We start from the raw sequence: 20,745 nt of genomic DNA, 5'->3' as shown, positions 1-20,745 counted from the left end.
TTGTCACGTCACCTTCAGACACTGGAGACAAAGAAATAAGACAAGGACCACGACAACACTTTTAAGGCATTCTCTGCACAAGTAGTTGCTTCCTTAGGTACAACAGGGTCTTGAGTTCTTCAGAAGACATTGCCCACGTGTAGCTAAAGATTACATTTATTTTGCCCAGAGGATTACAACACCTACTTGCTGTAACCGTGATTATGTAGCTTTGTATTACTAATTAGATCATCAAATTACTTATCAAATTTGTTTATGCAGTGATGTTGAACTCAAAGTTTGTGATGAGATTTGTACCTTCTAGGACAAGATCTTCACACCTTAATATTTGAAGCTTGACCAAAATATTTCCCTAACAACCTGGCTAGCTGTAAATATTTGTTAGCATCTTAAAACTTCTACAGACTTGATACTCTTTTTTTCAGGACATTTTTTAAAAATTATATTGCTGCTAAAATAAACAGTACCATATACTCCCTTAGTCTCATCATATGATCACTTGCATTATCTCTAGCAAACGTGTGACTGATATGAATCAGTGATCTCATTCCCTTGTAAGAACAGTGCTAGAAAAATTACATACACACTCATATACTGAATGGCAGCACAGTTCTACCACACAGCTCAGCTCTCTCACTCAGAAAAATGCTGATTATCTTACAACAACTGTATGTAACATATAGTTGTATCCCAAATGGCTGTTCCTCACTCCACAGCTTGTTCTCTGCCCACTACTCTGTCTGCTATAGGCTAAATCTAAGTGGAATATGACAAAAGTCTTTGCACAAACATCACTGAAGATCAGCACTTTCCGTATTTAGGACTTCCTCAACCCTTAGAGCCACTCCTCAAAGATTTCATTACTGTAACTCCACCAGCTGCCTTGCTCAGTATCAAGAAAATGTTATTTCTCACAAGTCTGCTGTTTTCCTACTGTAAGCCAAGGACATACTTCTCATGCATTACAAATCCTTCTAACCAAGAACCATTGTTTCTTGTCTGCAAGCTTTCTTTTCTTCTCTTAGTTCAAACGTCTCAGCAGATTCAGAAAACTACTGCAAATGGCAAAGGTAGGTTCGCTTTTTTTGTTTTGTTTTGGTGCTGAAATCAACTGTTAACAAAAAAAAAAAAAAAAAAGAGAAGTGATTGAAAACTGTTCAAAGCTTTCACGTAAAATTAAAGCTTTGGCCCCTGTCTGTGCAGTGAGGCAGTTTACAAATTTCTATCAAAAATTAACTGTTACCTTGCTGACATGTATGTGCAATCAAAACTGCTTTAAGTTGTTAAAACATATTTTTTCCACCCCTAGAAGTGTCATAATTTATCTTAGTCATGACTGGTTGCTTGCCATTTTCTATGAAAAGACACTAAAGTTTTAATGACAAATTTATTTGTATAATCTCATAAGAGCAAACTGCTTTGATATCAGAAGGCTCCTGCTGCTACTATTCAAAAGTTCAATCTGCCAGTTTACATATGGCCACAAATAAAATACTGCTTTTATTTTCAGCTTCACATGGTACCTCTCGACTAGCATATCAAGTTACTTTCTCCTACAATTTACACTTCTATTATTTTCATTGCTGCTGTAGTTCAAAAGTATTTTTGTTGGTTCATCTGGATACATCTGTTGGCTTTGTGCATGAACTCTCTTTTGTATGAAGACATGCATTTTTCCTCAAGTGTTTGAAGCTGTATACTGATTTTGAAAAAAATACAAAGCTGTGTTGCCTACTACCAGAGGCGGAAAAAATATCACCTGCTATTCCAACTAAAATAAGTATAGCCTGGTCCTCAGCATATTTTGGGGAGTTTCTTGGATGATAGGTGCAGTGAACTCACTCAGAATTTCTCCTTTCCAGAGATGCTGTCCAACCCCAGGCTCTTACCTCTTGAGGGGACTTCGAATGTCATGATGAACCAGAACGTGAGCCTCTCCTGCCACGTGGACTCTGGATCTCCACCTGTCAGATACACATTGTTTAAACACAATCAGAAGGTATCCACTTTAAACAGGCCAGACTTGACCCCCGGTTTGTTTAACTTGACTATCAACTCTGCCAGTGATGTGGGTGAATACAAATGCAAAGCTGAGAATAACATCACCAATGGCGGAAAATACAGCAACAGTCTCAGCTTCACCCTTATAGGTATGTCTTGCTGTACACCTTCTCAGCATGTTTTATTTTAGGGGCACATAAGCCATGCAACGCAGAAGTCAGGGGTTTGATTGCAGCAGGTACTGTTTTGAACTGCAGTGTGCGCCTGCGCTGATTCCAGAGCTGAACTTTCCTGCAAACAGCTATTTTTACCGTAGGAGTCGGCAGGCAGGGCTGTTCTGATCTGGCTCACTGAACCGTCCATCCTTGATGCCCATTCTCATTTGCCAATATTGCCGCTTAACTCCGAGTCTTGCTTTGGAGCTTGTCCCGTACACAGTGATGCAGCCTTTTCAGTTTTCTTTCCACAGAGCCAATTTCCAAACCAGTGCTGAGCTCGCTCACCTCTCAGGCAAAGAAAGGCCAGAATGTGACCCTGTCTTGTCTCTCAGTGAACGGCTCTCTTCCTATCACATACGTATTCTTCAAAGGAAAAAGAAGCATCTCTCAGCCAGTGAAGATGCAGAAGAGGGAAGCAGCTGTGATTTTTCTATTTATCAATTCCTCTAGTGACTTTGGAACTTATAAATGCAGAGCTGAAAATAGCTTTCGCAATAATACAAAATACAGCAACAGTTTCAACTTTACATTAGCAGGTATGCATGCATGAAACAATTTACCACTGTCAATAAACAGGGACTGCACAAAATTTAGACTGTTGTAACAATGCAAGTGTTTTAGCTGGAAATTTTGTTCCTGTAATATAATGTTTAAGAGATTTTTTTTTTTTACAATTAAAAAATAAACCCCTAGTTTTTAAGATTAATGCAAACAGATAGAATTCCATGAAGTAGATAGTGGTAGAAGTTGAACTAACCATGAAGGCTAATTATAAAATATCCACTTTTACAAGACACCCCTGGTGTACCTTGTGGAGGGTCTCATTTCATTTTTCTCTCTGGTCCTGTGAAATGGAGAATCTACCAGCGCCAGCAAACTCCCTTCCTCCTGCTGTGTGCGCGCGACAGGGCCTCTCCTGAGTAGTTACATTAACCACAGTTAATCCAAAAGCTGAAAGAAATGCACGGTCTTGATTTTAACTTACGGAAAATACTTAGAATATGAATCAACATTTCATTGCATAAACAATTTCTTTTTCTTCTTGGCAGAAGAGAGAAGCCATTCTCAGCCCCTGATAATTTCTCTTGTGCTGATCTTGCTACTATTCATAATAGGATTTGCTCTGGCAATTCCATTTTTCATAATTCCTTCATATAAAGCAAGTGAGTTGAATGTTTGTTTCATTTTCCAGAGGTGCTCATTTATGTTGTCAGTATATTTTAGTGTGTAAACATCATGTTACAAGTAGAGTTACACTCTTGGTATTTTAGGATGCTGTCAGGTCTCCTCTTAAGCAGCATAGCCTACTTAACAAGACACTGACAAGGCAAAACCATCGAGTTATGTTTTAGATGGCAGGTCTGGGATGGGAGATGCAAAACAACATCTAATTTAATACACATAAATGTTGGAAGGAATTGGACCTCATTGTTCTTAGTTAAGAAAGGAAATTCTATTTTAAAATGGCCTTGGTTAAGAAATAATTTTTGTCATGATAATAACATTATCTGAGATCTTCAAATATTCAAAAAAATATCATGGAGCTGTTTATTTCACTGTAATAAAAAATGATATTTGTATATAGGCATGTGTTTCTTCTTCTTTTACAATTTGCAGAAAAATTTAAGTCTACTAGGTCCTCAACTGGCCTTACTTCAACAATAAATGCAGAAGAGGCTGAAGACGATGTCATATACACAGAGATTGGTAAGTTCGTGTTACTCCCCATGCAGTCATGAAACTTGTTTGCGGGAGTTTGGCTGAAGAATGCTTTGTACTATGTGTAATACAGGCAAATTTCTGCAGGTACTACAAAAGCAGCAGAGTGGACACTTAATACCACTCAGTACATGAACAAATGTACTCCTACTGACTGTGCCTTGAAGTCCCCCAGGATCCAGATCCATATTTGGCACTACCTGTCAGCCATGCAGCCAAAGCTGCAACCGCTTAAATGAACTGAAGTTCCATACAAGAATCTACTGTAAACAGAAGTAAAATGAGGAGTTGTGTTTGGGAACTCATGGTGAGGATTGGAGTAGCCAGAGAAAAAGAAAAGACAGCAAGTAGACCAGAGGTGCACCACCCATGTACTAAGAGCCAGAAGTGGGCCATATGCAAGTTGCAGTAAAATAAAACTTGCATAGTTCCTGTGTTCCGTTCAAAGTTGTTCAGTACACAAGAGTTCTTTATTCCATGTTTCTTAGCTTCGCAAGACTGAGTTCAAACTGAAATTGTGAAGCAATGCTAGACAACAAAGCAACTGACGTTAAGGCATTGTACTATTTCAGTCGCAGAAGCACAGCAGATTTATATTCAGTATGGAATCTCACTGCTTTATTCCAAGATTATTAAAAAAAAATTTCTGGTCGGTCTTGTAATTAACTGCAGCTCATCTTTAATCTAGAGCCTGTTAAACCAGAAGAAGAATATATCAACATTTCTGTTATTAGAAGAGAAGATGAAAAAGGTAAAAAATTCAAGCTCTAATATTGGAATATCTGATACACACCAATATGTTTTGGGGGGATTTTGCTGGGGGGAGGCAGGGTGTAGACAGCAGTTACATGCTGAAACAGCTTACTACAAAGAAATTAAAATAACTTTGAAACTTTTTTGATGGGGAAAAAAGCAAGCAAAACCCCCAAATAAAAATATTATCAACATACGATGACCCAAAAATTCAAAAGCCTCATTATGAAACCATGCAGGAGGTGTTATTAGTGACCAGGTTACTGATGGTATATTAATTCTTCTGTTGTGTATCTGTAACAAAATAAATGAATAATGAATGATGTTATTCTGGTATTTAGCAGAGAAGAGGACATCTGCTACAGTCTATTCAAAGGTCCTCATCAGAGACTGAGTACCAGGTAAGATGTCTTTTGTAATTAACTTAATCATGTATTTTTATAGAATCTTTCAGTCCTCAGATGTGATAAGTATCATGAAATCTGCACAGAAAGAGATGGTGTTTTGATACTAGTTTCCTAGCAGACAGGCAGTATCGCTCGTTTTCTACTAGCAAGCAAAATCCCCAAGTCATAATCTCTATGGATTTCAATTTAAAAGCAGAATGGATAAAAACTGGAATTAACAAAGACCCAAATAGCAACCCCATGGGACAAACAACAGCTTATTGCTCACATAGCTCTATAAAAAACCAAACTAAACAAAACAACACAATCACTGTCAGGTAAGATCCTGCTGGACACAATATATAGTCTGGCATTATAAGCACCTGATGAATAAATAGAAAGGCATAACTGACGTAAAGCTTTCACCCAGACCCGAGCTCCTCTACGTTTAACAATTCTCCTGAAACAGAAACTGGGTTGTATGCAAACATAAGATAAACAAAAGGCTGTAAGTCAAGTATTAAAATAAAAATATCCCTAGTGTGTTGTCCTCTTAGGCACACACTAGTTTACCATTTATTTCTTCTATTTCCTCTGTTATACTTGATAATGTATTTCTGATTTTTACATTTATCAAGTGCAAGATGAAGTAGCTTAAATATTGAAGAACTGAGGCCATGTGATTCAAACACTTTCCTACAAACAGATAGTAGAAAGATACTTACTGATGCTATTAAAATATTTAAGACAGGAAAGTATTTTACATAAAACACCATTTTCCAACAGATACCTTAATTGTGTCAGCAATACACAGATAAAAGACAAATTTTTAGGTTAGGATGGAATATTCTCAGTAAGACAGTAAAACTGAAGACATGAAAGCAGTTATGGTTAGCCCTGCTAATGGGGAACAAGTTCATCCCTTCCCTTTTCAAGGTAACCTGGAAGACCTACACGGTCTAGATTTGACAGAAAACAGATGCACCACCAACTTTCACCAGAACTGTTTGCAGAGAAACCAGAGTCCGTGACGCCGTCGAAGCCAGTCCAGGCACAGATATTTAAGAAATCTATTTTATTCAATGATTTTAAATTTACACATTTTTGGCTGCTGTTACATACTTAGATAAAAAGTCCTTCAGCCTAGAAATGTGCATCATTTCCTTCATCGTGGTGTCTCTGCTCCTCAGCTGGACCACTCCATTCTCCAGAGTGGCATCAGTTATCAAGACCGTGAAGAGAACACTCATCTCATCATACCTGAGAAGAAAAGAGCACACCTGCTACTGCTTTTGGTGTACGAAAAATTCAGATAGGTTATGTACAAATGACCATAAGCTGTAAATCTTTATTTTTGCTATACTAAGCCCTGTGTGAAAACACCAGTTTCCTTGTTGCCCTTCCTTGCTTTCCTGATTACACGTCTTCAAATTATTTAGTTACTTTATTACATAACAAGAACTTTATTTAGTGACCTGTTACAAGAGTATTTTTGTAGAAGCAGACTATATTGTTCTTCTGTTACTTAATAGCCAGACTTACTCTGAAGACTACTGCACATCAACAAATAGCTGTATTTCTTTTCTCTCAGGGAAAAAATATTCATCAATATGCTCAAGATCCATCAACATGAGTAGCAATCTGCTCCAAATTCACTCTTGATCAACAGGTCATATATAAAGCCCTCACTGGAACAGCAGTTTCTATCTCCACAAATAATTCCATCACATATTTACAGTAATCATTCCAGGCTTGACAAACTTGTAGCTCAAGACTAGACACAGTACTTCATTTTAGAAATTAACTATCCGACATTGCTCTTTGTAATAAAATTAATTGAATCCAAGTTTATAATTCGGGATATGTGCCTTCAGTCATGCGGTTACTGCACTCAATGACTTTTTATGGGAAACAGGCATATTTTCACTACTCCACAGAAAGTATTTTTTCACCGTCACAGTTTAATTGATTTAAGACTGTTTCTCCTTACTTTGAATAAAGCTGTTCCAGGGATACCTGCACCGTTTCAAGATAACCCGGCCATACAGAAATTCTGTTTTCTGACAGTTCATTGAACAATCCTTGACAAACCTGTGTTTAAAACCAAAAGTTAAATGAATTTGAGGGTTTGGAATCATATACAAAGAAACCATTAAAACTCTAGTATGTGTGGTATTCGCATTCCTAGCTGGTATTAATTTTTCTGGCTGAAATAATCTCAAAGTAGAAAGCAGCCCGGCAATTAAATCTCCATTTCTATTTAAAAACATGCAACATAAGCTTCCTCCCTTTTGTGGGGACTGGCTTAATGACTGACTTAAATAAAAACTTATAAAAAATCCTTCTGAAGACATGACCCACACATTAAGATAATTCTGAAAGATTAACAAGTTGAGAGGGATTTTGTTATTTATTTTTCTTAATTTTGCATGGAACAAATATCAGCTCTATTAACAGTACTAAAAGCAGCGTGTTAATGTGAGGAAGGGTGTTTGCAGTGTTCTCCTTTGGCAGTTACTCTCAAGCTGCACAGGGAAAGCACCCGAAACGTGTACAACCTCAGAGAATCAAAGTAAAGTATGATTCTCCCCAATGGAAACAGCGTCCGAGTTATAAAAACGAAAATAGTTTCTTACAACGTACCTGTCTCATCTCCGTTGTTGGACCTTTACCTACATCCAGGGCCACTTTGAGAGGTGCTAAACAAGGATGAAGCTTAAGTACCTAACAATTTTACAAAAAGCAACAGATTACTAAACATATTTAGTGTGCAATTCTAAACAGACCTAGGAAATATTAATTTTTCTCACAGAGGCAGCCCCATGGCTGCACCTGCTGGGGAAGGGAACAGTGATGGCGATGTGGAAAAGGGAGATATTTCTGTGCTTAAATTTAGCATGTTGTCTGTGGGTTTTGTACTTAGACCTGGCCCTGCCCTCCATCCTCCCTCACACTTTCTACAGAAAGTTACCTTTCTCTGTGAATTTTTCTTTTTAGTTAACGGATTCTCAGCTAGCTGTAGAGAATCAAAGAGGTACGCTAGTGCTCCTCGGTCCAGGTTTCCACTCACAGACAGAACGTGGGGAATAACATTCTTCCTCCCATCTCGGCCCTGGAGAGAAAAAAACACACCCACAAAGGGACACCTCAAACAGTGCCTCAAAGGGCCTCTTGTTCACCTTAAATGTATAATGAGGCACTGAGCTCAACAACACTTAGAATACATTCAGACATATATTTTAAAAAGTTACCAACAATTGCAAACATGTAACAATAACTAGCCAAGACTGTAACACTGGGGAAATCAGAAGATCAGAGCAGGATGTGATTATTTTCTTGTCCTGCCTCTCTGATCATAAATGTATATCTATGACCAATAGACTTGAAAGCCATTTACAGCATTTATAATCCATTAATCCACATATGCTTCTACATGTACGGAACTGGACAAGCTACAAAAAAATGTACAGTTTGTGATGTGAATTTAACACTGCAAAACATAGACTGAGTTTGTCTTGGCATCTGCTCACAGATAACTGACAACAGCTGTCTTCTCAATATAGCTCATTTCTCATTTCAAAGAATTAACTCATTGCAAAAAACCCCCAAAATATTATTTTATCTGCTTTTGAAAATGAAGGTCTGACTGCAGAGTATCAATTGTATTGCTTTTACAACAAAAGAATAAAAAGATAGTCACATGCTAAGCAAGTGGACCAGCAAAGAAACCACTTCTCTCACACACTGTCATCTTCATCAAAAAAGGTTTTTAATATAGTAAAGCTTACAAGCAATTTTGAATTATCCCCTGGATACATCAGTAACAGTTCAGTATCACCAAGGTTCTTCAAAGTTTCTATTGTTTCTGTCCCCCAAGGAAATCTGTAATTTAAGTTAAATCCTCTTCTTCCTTCTTCATCCTGAAAGTCACTGCTGCTGAAGTTAGATGGGCCTACTGCAAACTGAAAACAAAACCATAGGAGAGGATCACTACTGTGTATGCTGTATTAACCACATAATCTGTAATGCAAGCCCAAGTCTAGGATTTTCAGCAAGAGATTTTGATGAATCACAGCCCAAATCTCTTTATTGTTTCACAGCATTTTAATCTCAAATCAATTACAAACAGAAAACATTTGCCTGTCTGCAAGTCATGTTGTAAACTACTTAACAGGTTTGTCATAAACTTACTTAGTTTTTTGGTTTCTCACAAGAAATATATGCAATTCCATGACAAGAACAGACAAGCAACAGAATGCCATCAAATTCATCAGGGTGTCTAACCCCCTGTTTGAGATACAAAGGACCAGGCCAAGACTTCCCGCTCGTACGCTGCTGTTACCTTTCTCCACCATTGGAGCCTCTGGCGTAACCAGTAATCCAGCCACTGTCCTGCAGTTCTGGGAGAACTAAACCATGCAAGCAAAGACGTGGTCCTTTCGCCTATTCTTTAAACAATAGCAAGGTCAGCAAGTTAACTCCTTAAAAAACAACAGGGAAAAACCAAGAGACACTATTCAAAAATAATCCAAGAGTGAAACAAGCGCAAACAGTTTGTTTAGGTATGAAAAGGGATTAATTCTTCTGCTACTCTACCTTCTAAGGTTTTTGTTGTGCTGTTCACTTTCGGGAAGAGAGTGAAAACACACTCCAACCTGAGCCAGGCCACACGGCAGTCTTTTGTTCGTCAATTCTAAGCAGCTTGTATATTGTGCCAACGCACCTGTCAAAAGACAAACTGCTGATTCTAGTAGCCACAGGGGAAAAACAATGATTTTTTATTGTTGCTATGTGCAGTCCAATTAGCATCGATGCTTCGCAGAGATCAGCTCAGCAGTGCAGCCTGATTTCTCCTGCTACTTTGGCAACTGCAACTTCAACGTGCCTTTCCCTTAATTACAAGGAAAAGCATCGGATGTGCAACTTGAGCATTCGTACTGCTCAGGTGTTTGAAAAGGACACAACCTCACAACGTGCACACGAAACATCCCCAGAACTCTAACACAATGGAAAATGTCCTGCTGCTTCGCTCCCGGTGAGAAAACAGCGAGCAGGCTGCCGGGAGAGCCGCTCAACCCGCGGAAGGCGCAGAGACCCACCGGGCAGGAGGCTCTCCCGGAGCGCCCCCGCGCTCCGCAGCTCGTCCTCCGCAGCCGGGTCGCCCCGGAGGGCTCCGCGCAGCGTCTCCGGGTGCAGCAGCCGCAGCGCCGGCCCGGCCCGCGGGGCGCCGGGCGGGCCGTGGAGCGGGGCGTCCACCGCGAACACCTGCTCCCGGGAAGCCGCCGTGGAGTCCCACCACTGGGCCGCCAGGTTGTCCCGCAGCCCCACGCCCAGCGGCCCGAAGGCCGGGGGGCAGCCGCTGAGGTAAGCCCGCCAGGGCCGCGGCTCCGCGCCGCCCCGCAGGAAGTGCCGCCGCCGGCAAACCTCCAGCAGCTCCTCCCCGCTCGCCGCCTCAGCGCCGCCGGTCACCGCCGCCGCGTAGGGCCGCGCCGGGGACCCGGCCTCCAGCCCCTCCGCGCCCCTCAGCCGCCGCCTCAACGCGGGAGCGCGGCGGCACCACTGGCCACCTTGGCCGCAGCCCAGCGCCATGTTCCGCGCCTCCCGCCGCCCTCATGGCTGGGGGTGGGGGTGGGGTGCCAGTGCAGGCGGTGCGCATGCGTAGTCTGTCAGGAGGAGCGGGGGCGCGGCGGCCGCGCATGCGCGGTGGCAGTCGGGGACCCGCCCGGGACGGCGTTCATGTCGCCCCGTGTCCGCCCGGGTCGCTCAGTCGTGGGTCGTGTCTTTCGCGGCCGGGGCCTGGCTGAGGCAGCGCCTGATCTTCCCCTCTCCGCCCCGGCAGCCTCGCACCGCTCTGTGGGCTACAAGCGGGTGGTGTGTGTAGACCCTGCCCTTCGCTGTCACGGGAGCACATCACAGCTGCAGAGGGAGATTTATGGGGGAAAACCCCACACGAAGCTGCTATACAGAGCGGCTGTGCGTTGCTTTGCAGGCCTGGGGCAACATAAAGTCTCTCTTTGCAGAGGGCAGAGCTCAGCGCCCGGTACAGCCCAGAGCGGAGCAGTGGAAATTTCCACCCGTGCTTAATCACCATCTTGTACCAGGGCCAGAAGGTGGAGCTTCAGAGAGGAGGAACAGTTCTGCGAACTGGCTGTCACGAAGATTCCCGTAAAGTCCCAGTGAGCGGGAATAATCTCGGCGTCGGTGCTTAATCCCCAGCCCGCGGGCTGGAAACAGCGCGTTAGTGGGGCACTGGGTCAGCGGGAGGAGCTGCTGCTCCTGGGCGCACAAACCACTTCCAACTTCCATTTCTATGGCAGATTGGTCATGAGCTCTAATCTACCAGAGTTTATTGTGAAAGCTGTGTAGCAGAGCTCTTTTTTAATATGTTTTTCTGTGCAAATATTAAGAAGGGTGGCCCCCTTCCCCTGAGCAAGTCTGTTCACCTCAGGAACACTTCCCCTAGGTGATGGGCATTTGGAAACAATGTAGGGCAAAAGAATTGCAAGATGGGGCCCTGTTCCTCAGAATTGAATAAAAAGTACCCAGAGCACACCTTCAGGAGACAGAACCTTGGAGGCCAAGCTTAAAATTACTGCAGCTTCTATCAAGGTAGATTTGGCAGGTGCCAGCTTCCACCTAATTACACTGAAGTCCACCAGGAATCAACAACCTTGAACAACCTGTACTGAGAAGGTACCAGGTGCAGCTCTTCCCATCATTTCCTGATTAAGCTTCCAAAGCACATTTTCAACCACTGTGACCTGCAAACACCCATCTAGGTTTCACTTCAACAGGTGTGGTTTGTGCCATCTCCCATCTCCAGGCAGAAAGAAGCTTATTTGTTCTTTGCACCAGTTAAAAATTACCCCAATCTGTCAATGTTAATTTACAAGTTGTGAATTTTTTGTGTACATTTTTTAGTACAAAGTTTTCCAACAAAAACTTTTCATGCGTTTTGTTTTGGGTAACTGACCTAGAAAGCTAACAATTATCACACAAGATTTTAAATACAAATAACCCTCTACCTCCTTGTCTTCAACACAAATGGCACTAGCAAGGGGAATTCTGCAAATACAATTACGAAGACCTTCCCTTGCCAACAGCAGTTTTAGACTCGAGTGTAGTTATTTCAGGACTTCATCTGGAGTTGTCAGTACTTTGTGGTCATTCACTGTTGCTGTCAACTGATAAAACTTCATAGAAAAGACAGAAATACATAATTATGAGGCAGGTTAGGCTGTGGTTAAGAGCAGCACAAGATGAGCCTCAGAGACTAGCAAAAAAATATAAAGTATACAAGAAATAGTGTGACTTGAGTTCAAGATAGCCTAGACAGAACCTTGCCCTGATTCTTGCTGATTCAGCCTTTATTTCATCAAGCTGTAGTTAAGCATTGTTAAACTTGAAACTAATTGTTACTGATAAACAAGTGAGAGGAAGGATCTGAAAGTATTAACTGGAATTTGAATACCCTGTACTTGAAAGCATTAAGTACTTTAACCCCAGGACCAAGTATTATTCCAGCTCTGCTCCTAGTCAAGGAAACACTGTTGCTTTGCTCAGCAGGGGCAGTGCCTTAGAGTCAGTTGCATCTACTAGAAGCCTTGGGGGGAAAAAAAAATTCATTATGTTCATAAATCAACAGCCCACTTCCCTCCTCCCACTTCCATAAAGAAATCACTGCTCAATACCAGTTTAAGTATAATTTGAAGTTTTAATACTAAGATCTTCCCATTTCTCTGAAGCCCACAGGAAGCCCGCATGCTAACTCACAAGGCCTGACAGCTGCAGCTACATCACGCTCAAGCCTGGTCTGCACATACGCTCGTGTGAAGGCGACAGTTATGGTGCTGCAAAAGCTTCCTACGCTCGGAGCGGCTCACTAGCAACACCGCTGTGGAGTGCTGGTTCACCAGGTTTTCAGCTATACCATTACTCCAGTGGATCTTTTCCAAAAACTGGCCCTACACTAGCGAGACAAGGCAGAGTCTCCTGTTCCAACAGTTACTTAGGAGCCAGCTTTAGTTTTCTTCCCCACGGAAGCAGAGCCTGCCATGCTAAGCAATCTAGCCCAATCAAGGCAAGGCTGGGTTGGTTTTTTTTTTTTGTATAAGCTTAAATGTTTAATCAGACACAGTTGAGAAACCTTTCTAGGATTTAATATAAAAACATTTGACATTCCATTAATGTAAAGTTATGCACATGTTGAGAAAATTGCCATCTGAAAGAAAATTCGGTCTTCAAATATCTTTATTGGAAGGCCATGCATTGCCTCCTGTTACTGTATTTCAAATCACTGTACATTTACTTTGAAAACACTGTCTGCATTTTCTAGTACAAAAAACTAAAAATTGTTTCAGGAATGTAGAGAAATATTCAACTTAAATAGCGAAAAAGTGCACCATAATTACTGCTGCACTGCAGTCATTTCTGCATTTCCCATTTCTTAAATAACTATCCTGTTTTGATAACACACAATATAAAGAGCAATTATGAAAAACTGAGACATTTAAATACACTAAGTTATTGAGAGTAACTTGTTGGCATTGGGTAACCTATCATAGGAGCAGCACCAGTGGCGGGATACGCGTACTGCTGCTGGTTCATGCCATTGTGCATGTTTGCGATGTTACTGCCGTACTGCTGGTCATAGCCATTCTGGTAAGCTCCTGCGGGGTTGCCGGCCCTGAAGCTGGCCTGCATGCCTGCAGCTGCAAAGCCATTGCCAAAAGGAGTTCCGTTACTGAAACTTTGGGCACTGTAGGCCCCGTTTTGAGTTTTTGCTCCAAAGTCTCTCTTGCCTAGTGCACCATAGGTTCTCTCAAAGTTCTCCCTCTCTCTAAAGCTACTAAATCCACCCCTTTTGCCCGCAGAGTATCTGTCACGTCGATCACCTCGGGAACGACCTATCAAAAGAGACAAGACATAGTTATACCATATAGGCTGCATTTTACATACCACATTACTTCAGCTCATATAGCACAGGTTTGCCTTGCAGGGCTGTCTTCATTCAACTGGAGTCTCCAGTTGGATTTTTACTATCTAGATGAAGACTATTTTGACAGAGAAAGTTGTCTGACCTCTGAGGAGTCATATACTCTCCCTGCTAACTTGAGTGGTGGCATCAAGGCCAAAAGTCACTTCCGTCTTGCCAACAGGACACTTGCGTCTCATCCATACGAGAGAAGGTCCCAAAACTAAGCCCTGAAGTGGTTTCTTTCAGAGCAAATACTCCAAAGTGCATCGTTGGCCAACACCAGCCACAGGTGCACCACAGCTGACTGTGGAGCATTCAGGGACAGGGGGTGTTGGTTTTTTGTTACTGGTGTTAATAAATACCTTTCCAGGTCACCATAACTGGGAGCTAAATCACCTTCCACATCCATTTTGGAGAGAGGTTGGAGGTGGAATTTGAGTTTCCATTTTGTTCCGAGAGGAAAGCTAGGCACTGTGGTCAAGAACTGTTCTTACCTGAACCTCTGTCTTCAATCAACTGAAGCAATTTGGGGTTGATGGCTTGATTAGCCTCACGAAGCACAGAGATGAGGTCATTTACTTGCTTAATATTGTTAGGAGTAAAGAATGTGTATGCTGTGCCTGTTTTGGTACTGCGGGCAGTTCGTCCAATTCGGTGGATATAGTCCTCTGAGGAGTTAGGGTAGTCATAATTGATGACAAATTTCACATCTTCCACATCTGTAAAGTGTTGCAGTGTGGCAAAAAGCAAGGTACAAAGTTTTGCACACCACAACAGCCAAATCGAAGATAAACATTAGACAATAGTACTTTAAAGGAAATAATGGCTGCAAAGAAGTGTGTTAGAATTATCCATTTCTGCACGAGTATTGTGGAAGTGAAAGTTATGCACACTCCGTCTGTTCCCGTCTCATCACCCACCCTGTGATCCAAAACCTTACCATAAAGGAGTATGCATTTGCTTGTCATTCCCAACTCAAGAGTCCCCTTTACAAATCATCAAGTGACATCTGAATGCTTCTTGCAGTAGGGCCACTAAAGCTCACAGCAGCCTCTTCATGTGCTCATTTGAGGACCTTAGAGTAAAAACATACAAGGTCCTTCACATACACACTCATTAGAAGCTCAAAAAAAAGGGGCCACACTGCTCGTCTTGCCAAGACCTTTGAACCGCAGCTGCAAGAAAAACATACCTGTCCCCCCAAAGTCACCAAGTTGTTTTTATGCACTGTGTCTCGTCTAGGCAAGCGCTTCCAAGAAGCCAGGGTTCACTTGAGAATGTGTCTCTCTCTGGCAGGTCTCGACATGACGACTACGTATAGGTGGAGGAACTTCGACTTTCAAAGGCATTTGAAAAGCCATTGCTTTCCTGCCCCACTTGCTACAGTGAGAGGTGGACTTTTTTTTCTCAGATTTCATGTGCCAGTACTCACCAATTTGTACAAGGCTTAGTACATTTTAAAGCTGCTCTCTCCATTTCATGGTTGGAAAAAAAATTTCATGGAAGTTTGTAATTATTTTCTTCGACATTTCAGCAAACTCACTGAAATTCAAAGACCCACAGATCACAGCAGACAGTATGCACAAAACTAACAGTACTGCACCATGGCAAATCATGCAAAGCATGGAGAGAAGAGAAATACCAGGGGCAACGTGAACTGTGAATGAAACTGCTGATTTCATGAGAGAACAGTTTATGGGGTAGTAGTTTAAAAGATGATCTTTGCCTTTTGAAGATTACTGGCACACAATGCTCTCAGCTTTCACCTCTCTATTTGACTGGAAGCAGCCAGCCGATCACTTCCACTAGTCCTCCATCCCCCTCGAGTCCTCCGATTGTCATGCCTAGGCCTTGCCACAAAGACTGCACCTTTATGTGAAGAAAACTTAGAAAAATGCAGAGGTTAAAGAAAGCAATAGACTTTCTTTAAAAAGCTTCGGGCAACTGGCATTACGAGTTGTACTAACCTAGACCTCTGGATGCAACATCTGTAGCAATCAGGATCGGTGCTTTTCCATGTTTGAATTCTGTAACACAAGCAACTCATCAGTTTCTTCGTTAAGTAACACAGATGATATGCTTGGAGAAATTGCTGGAAATACTCACCATTTAGAACCCAGTCCCTCTCCTGCTGACTTTTATCACCATGAATGCCCATTGCTGGCCACCTGAAAACACACAACTTGATTGACCTCAGCCCATTCCTTGAGTCACTTGATTAGTCAAAAATATAGCTACTGGCAAACTCCAGACAGCTCCTAGAAGTAGTTGTGGCACTTTAACTGACACCTGGTGTCACTATATTTGACAGTTTTGACACCATAGTTCAGAGGTCACTCATGAAAAATCAAGAGCGCCCTCAGACCATTGGGGTGGCTCAGTGAAGTTCAGGCTACTAGACTCACCCATCTCTCCTCATTTTCCTGGTAAGATCATCACACCGTCTTTTGGTTTCCACAAAAACAATTGTTTTGTTTTCCTTCTCACTCATTATTTCTTCCATCAAACGGATAAGCCTATCAAGAATAAATGATTGTTAGAGCTAGGATTGATTTGTACTGTTCAAGTTTGCTTTTCTCAGCCTGTGTTTGACTTTTTTAGTGGTCTCACACTACTGCCAAAAATCCATAGACAAATTCATGTCATACTTCATAAACTAAAACTATCAAAAAACCATATTGGATGCTTTTCTCCTACATACTACTTACTTGTCATCTTTCTCCACATCATGACACACATCCACAATCTGAAGAATGTTGTGGTTTGCACTTAGTTCCAGTGCACCAATGTTGATGTGCACATATTCTTTCAGAAAGTCTTCAGCCAGTTGCCTCACTTCCTTTGGCCATGTGGCACTCCACATCAGAGTCTGCCTGTCGGGCTGCAGGAAACAACTAGGTCAGTACGAGATCAATAGACAGTTATGTCAAATGCCCAACCGAAAAAAACAACCTACCCAGACAAGCCTGAATATTTAACTGCACTGCCCTTGCTTTAATGAGCACAGTGGCATTTGTTTCTGTGATAGTGATAAATGTACAAGCCATTTATACTCACTCTTATCTGATCCACAATTTTTCTGATCTGAGGTTCAAATCCCATGTCAAGCATCCTGTCAGCTTCGTCAAGGACAAGGTAAGTACACCGCCTGAGATTGGTCTTTCCAGCCTCTAAGAAGTCTATAAGTCTTCCAGGTGTTGCAATGCAAATTTCCACACCTAAAAAACAAGCAGTAAGGTCAGCTGAAGTAGCTTTGACATCACCTCATGCAGAGAAGCATCAAGGCTTATCCATACCTCTTTCTAAGTCACGAATTTGTGGTCCCTTTGGAGCACCTCCATAAATACAGGTAGACTTCAAACGGCATGCTCTGCTATACTCCGCAGCTACCTGCTGCACTTGTTGAGCCAGTTCACGAGTTGGTGCCAGCACAAGACACTAGAAATAAGATGCCCATCTTTTAGCTCAATACCTATTTGGAGGTTCTAGTCTGACACTAGTTTTAAATGAAAAAAGTTTATCATGTATTCCTGCAGTGCCAGAAGGACTGAAGTTGATTCAAGTGGCCCAAACCACCAAACTAAATTACCTGGCATCTCAGTTACCAGACACTGACCTATGCTGTGCAGTAAGACATCTGAAAGTCACTAGCTTCCAGAGGACAGCAGTTTCCAAAATGGGACATCTAGCCCTGTTCTGTACAATTTTAAGGACAATCCAATCAGATTTTATGGAATGTTCTTGGGAAACCACCACAACATGGAATCACTGTAGTTATACAGAGAAACAGAATACAGCCATGCACTCTTATGAGCATGGACAACTGGACTGCAAAAAATTTTGCATTCTCTAGAAATTAAGATCCCCTTTCACTTAGGGATACTCACAATAGGTCCATCTCCTCGCTCCAGGAATGGCTGATGATTTATATGCACAATAGCAGGCAACAAGTACTGTTTGGAAGAAAGAAAAGTCTCATTACAATCTCTTCCCAGAAGTGCTCAGCCTGCACTCTGCCAGGCCGTGCTTCCACTGCTAAAATGCAACATTATTCCAGGCTACAATCAAAACTTACAGACAGTGTTTTCCCTGATCCAGTCTGTGCCACTCCAACCATATCCAGTCCACTCAATGCAACAGGCCAACCTTGTGCCTGAATAGCAGTTGGTTCAGTGAAGTTCTGCCTCTGAATTACTTCCATAACATTTGCTTGAAGAGAAAATTGAAACTTATTAGCTTAGAGACTTGGTCTTAATGAAACCTGGAAGAACGACCAGTATGGTGGTCTTCACTTACCAGGAAAGTTAGCTTCATAGAAGTTTATAATCGGTTTTGGACAGTTATGGCCTCTAACTGTAACTTCTTTGCTTGCTCTGTACTGCTCAACTTCTTGCTGCAAGGCAAAAATCCCATTATTATCTTTTAAGTTACCCCATCTGTGCCTGTTGGGCCCCATGACCCTCAGCATGTTTGCACTTTTTGTTTACTTTTGCATGAGTCAGATAGGGTACATACCACAGTACGTCTAGCTACATCAGGATGTTCTTGATAGAAGTTCTTCTCAAATTTGGGAAGCTCATCTAAATTCCATTTCTTTTTTGTAAGTTTTTCCCCGGGGTTTCCAAATTTCTTCCCAGAGAGAGGTCCACCTCTGCTTCCTCCAAAACGGGGGGCTCCAAACCTAAAGAAGATCATAACATAGAATCCAAGAGAATGGTTTTGGTCCTCCTCTTATAGCACCTAACCACTATCTTTATGGCTTATCCTGTAACTCTACAATCCAGACTTATAAACTCCGCCTACAGGATACTGAAACGTCAAAAAAACATATTTTAAGTCGCAGATACCACAACCTGCCTATCTACAACTTATATTCAGGTGTTAAAGTTTAACACGTATCTTTGCAGCTTCTATAAAATGAAATGGAAATGTCTCTTAAGAAGTCCCAACATAGGCGAAGTATGAACATTAAAAGCTTTGTATTACCCCATAATCAAAATGGTTTCCCACCCAACTGAAGCTCTCTTTGTGTGTCAGCCTGCACAAAGCAGGCGGGGGCAGTTATAAAACCTTGGCACGACTTCCCTGTAAACCATTTTCTGGTACGAAAAAGCCAGACTTCCCTCAGCCACCATGTTTTACGCGGCCATGCGGTTTACATCGGCATTTTAGGTCAGGCCCCTCCACTCGGCAGAGGTTTATCTCCAAAGCCCGTCCTGGCAGCCCCGAGGCGCAGCTCAGCCGCGCCGAGCCCTGATCTGCGGATCTAAACGGGCCCCGATCGCTCCCGGGTTCGGCCGGGCTGGGAACGATCGTCCCAGCACAACACAGCGCTCCCAGAGGGGACCTGCCCGAGCGGCCGCTGCTTCCTGCCAGCGCTGTTTCCTTTGTCTCTCATTTCTGTCTACGCCACATTTTCCAGCCGCTGCCATTTTAGAGTCTGAGCTGGGCGGGGGGAGGAGGAACAAAGGCAGCAGCCGGCATTTTGATTTCCCCTCAGTCACCGCATGGCGGGGCCGGCCATTAACATCCGCTTACACAACACAAAGCGGGAGCCGGCCGGCTTCTGCCAGCGGCGGCCGGAGCCGCCGTCCCTCGCGAGGGGGAAGGGAAGGAAGAGGGAACCGCCCTGCCGAGAGCTCCCCGGGGCTTCGGCACCGCCGGAGCGCCCGGCCAACCCACTGACCCACAAAGCCGCCGCTCCCCAGCCCACCCCCGCTGACGGGCGGCGAGAACCCAGCCCTGCGGGGGGCATCCGCACTCGGGGGTACGGCCCTGGGGAGGTGGGGGGGTCGAGAACCTTTCCCCACCACCCCCCAAAAAAAAAATCCACGAGGCGCACCCCTCCAACGCGCTCTCGCCCAAGGGGGCTGCGCTGAGGACGGGCCCGGCCCCGCCCGGACCATCCGCCGCCCCCTCGCTGGGCGCCCCTAAGGCCAGCTCCCCTCCCCCGACTTCCCGCCGCGAAGCTCCGGAGGCCTCGAGACAGCAAGAGCTGAGGAGAAGGGCGCCAGGGCCCAACCTCCGAGACTCGCCGCCATTTTAAAGGGCTAAAAAAAACAACCACCACAAGCCCACGGTCGGTCTAAGAGTCCGGACGCTGGCGGCGGCTAGCGCCAGCCGGGCCCCCGGACTCACCCTCTGTCCCTGTCGCTGGAATACCCGGGCATGGTGATGGTGGCGGTGGGCGAGACGATCCCGGTCACTTAAAGTGGGTGGTGAGAGGTTGGACAGGATCCGGCGCCGCTGGCGGGGGCTGCTGGGTGTAGAGCGCCGCGCCGCCCGGATGCCGGTTATATAAAGGGCCGCGGGGGCCGCTGGGAACCGACTGCTGACGCAGGCGCAGGCCCCGCCCCCTCTGTTATGTAAGCGGCCCGAGCCGCCTGCAGGCCCCACCCTCCTCCCGCGTGGGCGTGGCCGCGGCTCGGCCGACTGACCGGTTTCTGCGCGGCCGGGCGGAAGTTCTCCTCCTCTTTGGGGCGTGGCTTCAATGCGTCACTGCCCGCAGCGCCCCGCCCGGAGGGGCCCGCGCTCCCCTCCCCCCCGCCCGCCCACGCACGGAAGGGCGCGAGGGGCCGCGCATGCACTGAGCCCCGGGAGGCCGCGGCCCAGCGGCGCCGGCCCGGCCCCGGGCCGAGGCCTCAGCGCCGCGAATCCGCCTCACAGGGACGGGGATTTCCCCGCTCCCAGC

General features: G+C 44.0%; 3 protein-coding genes across 8 annotated transcripts; 1 reads left to right on the top strand and 2 right to left on the bottom strand.

Annotated features, from left to right (window-relative positions):
* Window positions 1–788: 788 nt before the first annotated feature.
* MILR1 (mast cell immunoglobulin like receptor 1) lies at window positions 789–6,931 on the top strand. Of its 4 annotated transcripts, XM_082067096.1 has the most exons (9): window positions 792–935; window positions 1,026–1,070; window positions 1,863–2,150; window positions 2,471–2,755; window positions 3,269–3,382; window positions 3,837–3,926; window positions 4,627–4,689; window positions 5,033–5,092; window positions 6,268–6,931. In XM_082067096.1, exons 1-8 carry the CDS (start codon window positions 902–904, stop codon window positions 5,083–5,085), a joined length of 972 nt encoding a protein of 323 aa, XP_081923222.1. In that variant the 5' UTR covers window positions 792–901; the 3' UTR covers window positions 5,086–5,092; window positions 6,268–6,931. The 4 variants fall into 4 exon arrangements, with proteins under 4 accessions (XP_081923221.1, XP_081923220.1, XP_081923222.1 ...); XM_082067095.1 differs by having other exon boundaries at window positions 789–1,070; window positions 2,552–2,755; XM_082067094.1 differs by having other exon boundaries at window positions 789–1,070; window positions 5,036–5,092.
* Window positions 4,608–11,983, bottom strand: POLG2 (DNA polymerase gamma 2, accessory subunit). 2 transcript variants are annotated; one of them, XM_082067092.1, is made up of 9 exons: window positions 10,177–11,983; window positions 9,674–9,800; window positions 9,420–9,525; window positions 8,866–9,039; window positions 8,049–8,189; window positions 7,721–7,801; window positions 7,068–7,168; window positions 6,200–6,337; window positions 4,608–4,629 (listed from the first exon to the last, which is right to left on the bottom strand). In XM_082067092.1, exons 1-9 carry the CDS (start codon window positions 10,664–10,666, stop codon window positions 4,623–4,625), a joined length of 1,365 nt encoding a protein of 454 aa, XP_081923218.1. In that variant the 5' UTR covers window positions 10,667–11,983; the 3' UTR covers window positions 4,608–4,622. The 2 variants fall into 2 exon arrangements, with proteins under 2 accessions (XP_081923218.1, XP_081923217.1); XM_082067091.1 differs by lacking the exon at window positions 4,608–4,629 and having other exon boundaries at window positions 6,138–6,337.
* A 1,237-nt stretch (window positions 11,984–13,220) lies between these two features.
* On the bottom strand, window positions 13,221–20,341 carry DDX5 (DEAD-box helicase 5). 2 transcript variants are annotated; one of them, XM_082067089.1, is made up of 13 exons: window positions 20,193–20,341; window positions 18,570–18,735; window positions 18,351–18,447; window positions 18,130–18,263; window positions 17,942–18,007; window positions 17,351–17,492; window positions 17,112–17,272; window positions 16,763–16,935; window positions 16,460–16,570; window positions 16,161–16,222; window positions 16,022–16,081; window positions 14,549–14,773; window positions 13,221–13,983 (listed from the first exon to the last, which is right to left on the bottom strand). In XM_082067089.1, the coding sequence occupies exons 1-13, from the start codon at window positions 20,222–20,224 to the stop codon at window positions 13,601–13,603; spliced, it is 1,812 nt and encodes a 603-aa protein (XP_081923215.1). In that variant the 5' UTR covers window positions 20,225–20,341; the 3' UTR covers window positions 13,221–13,600. The 2 variants fall into 2 exon arrangements, with proteins under 2 accessions (XP_081923215.1, XP_081923216.1); XM_082067090.1 differs by having other exon boundaries at window positions 20,217–20,340.
* Window positions 20,342–20,745: the final 404 nt, after the last annotated feature.

This window comes from Streptopelia decaocto (assembly GCF_964273445.1).
Source record: "Streptopelia decaocto genome assembly, chromosome: 16".
Taxonomy (NCBI): domain Eukaryota; kingdom Metazoa; phylum Chordata; class Aves; order Columbiformes; family Columbidae; genus Streptopelia; species Streptopelia decaocto.
Note: the sequence above shows the minus strand (reverse complement) of the source record. Positions and strands in the feature narration are given on the sequence as shown.

What these genes read in the sequence shown, in the direction of transcription:
- MILR1 (XM_082067093.1), top strand. Translation starts at nt 902, where the DNA reads ATGTTATTTCTCACAAGTCTGCTGTTTTCCTACTGTAAGCCAAGGACA. An exon ending in AACTACTGCAAATGGCAAAG is followed by an intron (nt 1,071 to 1,862) that starts GTAGGTTCGCTT and finishes TCTCCTTTCCAG; the next exon opens with AGATGCTGTCCAACCCCAGG. An exon ending in TCTCAGCTTCACCCTTATAG is followed by an intron (nt 2,151 to 2,470) that starts GTATGTCTTGCT and finishes TTCTTTCCACAG; the next exon opens with AGCCAATTTCCAAACCAGTG.
- POLG2 (XM_082067091.1), bottom strand. Translation starts at nt 10,666, where the DNA reads ATGGCGCTGGGCTGCGGCCAAGGTGGCCAGTGGTGCCGCCGCGCTCCC. An exon ending in GGCTCCAATGGTGGAGAAAG is followed by an intron (nt 9,040 to 9,419) that starts GTAACAGCAGCG and finishes TTTTGTTTTCAG; the next exon opens with TTTGCAGTAGGCCCATCTAA. An exon ending in CAACAACGGAGATGAGACAG is followed by an intron (nt 7,169 to 7,720) that starts GTACGTTGTAAG and finishes TTTTAAACACAG; the next exon opens with GTTTGTCAAGGATTGTTCAA.
- DDX5 (XM_082067089.1), bottom strand. Translation starts at nt 20,224, where the DNA reads ATGCCCGGGTATTCCAGCGACAGGGACAGAGG. An exon ending in GATCAGGGAAAACACTGTCT is followed by an intron (nt 18,008 to 18,129) that starts GTAAGTTTTGAT and finishes TCTTCCAAACAG; the next exon opens with TACTTGTTGCCTGCTATTGT. An exon ending in GATGTGGAGAAAGATGACAA is followed by an intron (nt 16,571 to 16,762) that starts GTAAGTAGTATG and finishes TATTCTTGATAG; the next exon opens with GCTTATCCGTTTGATGGAAG.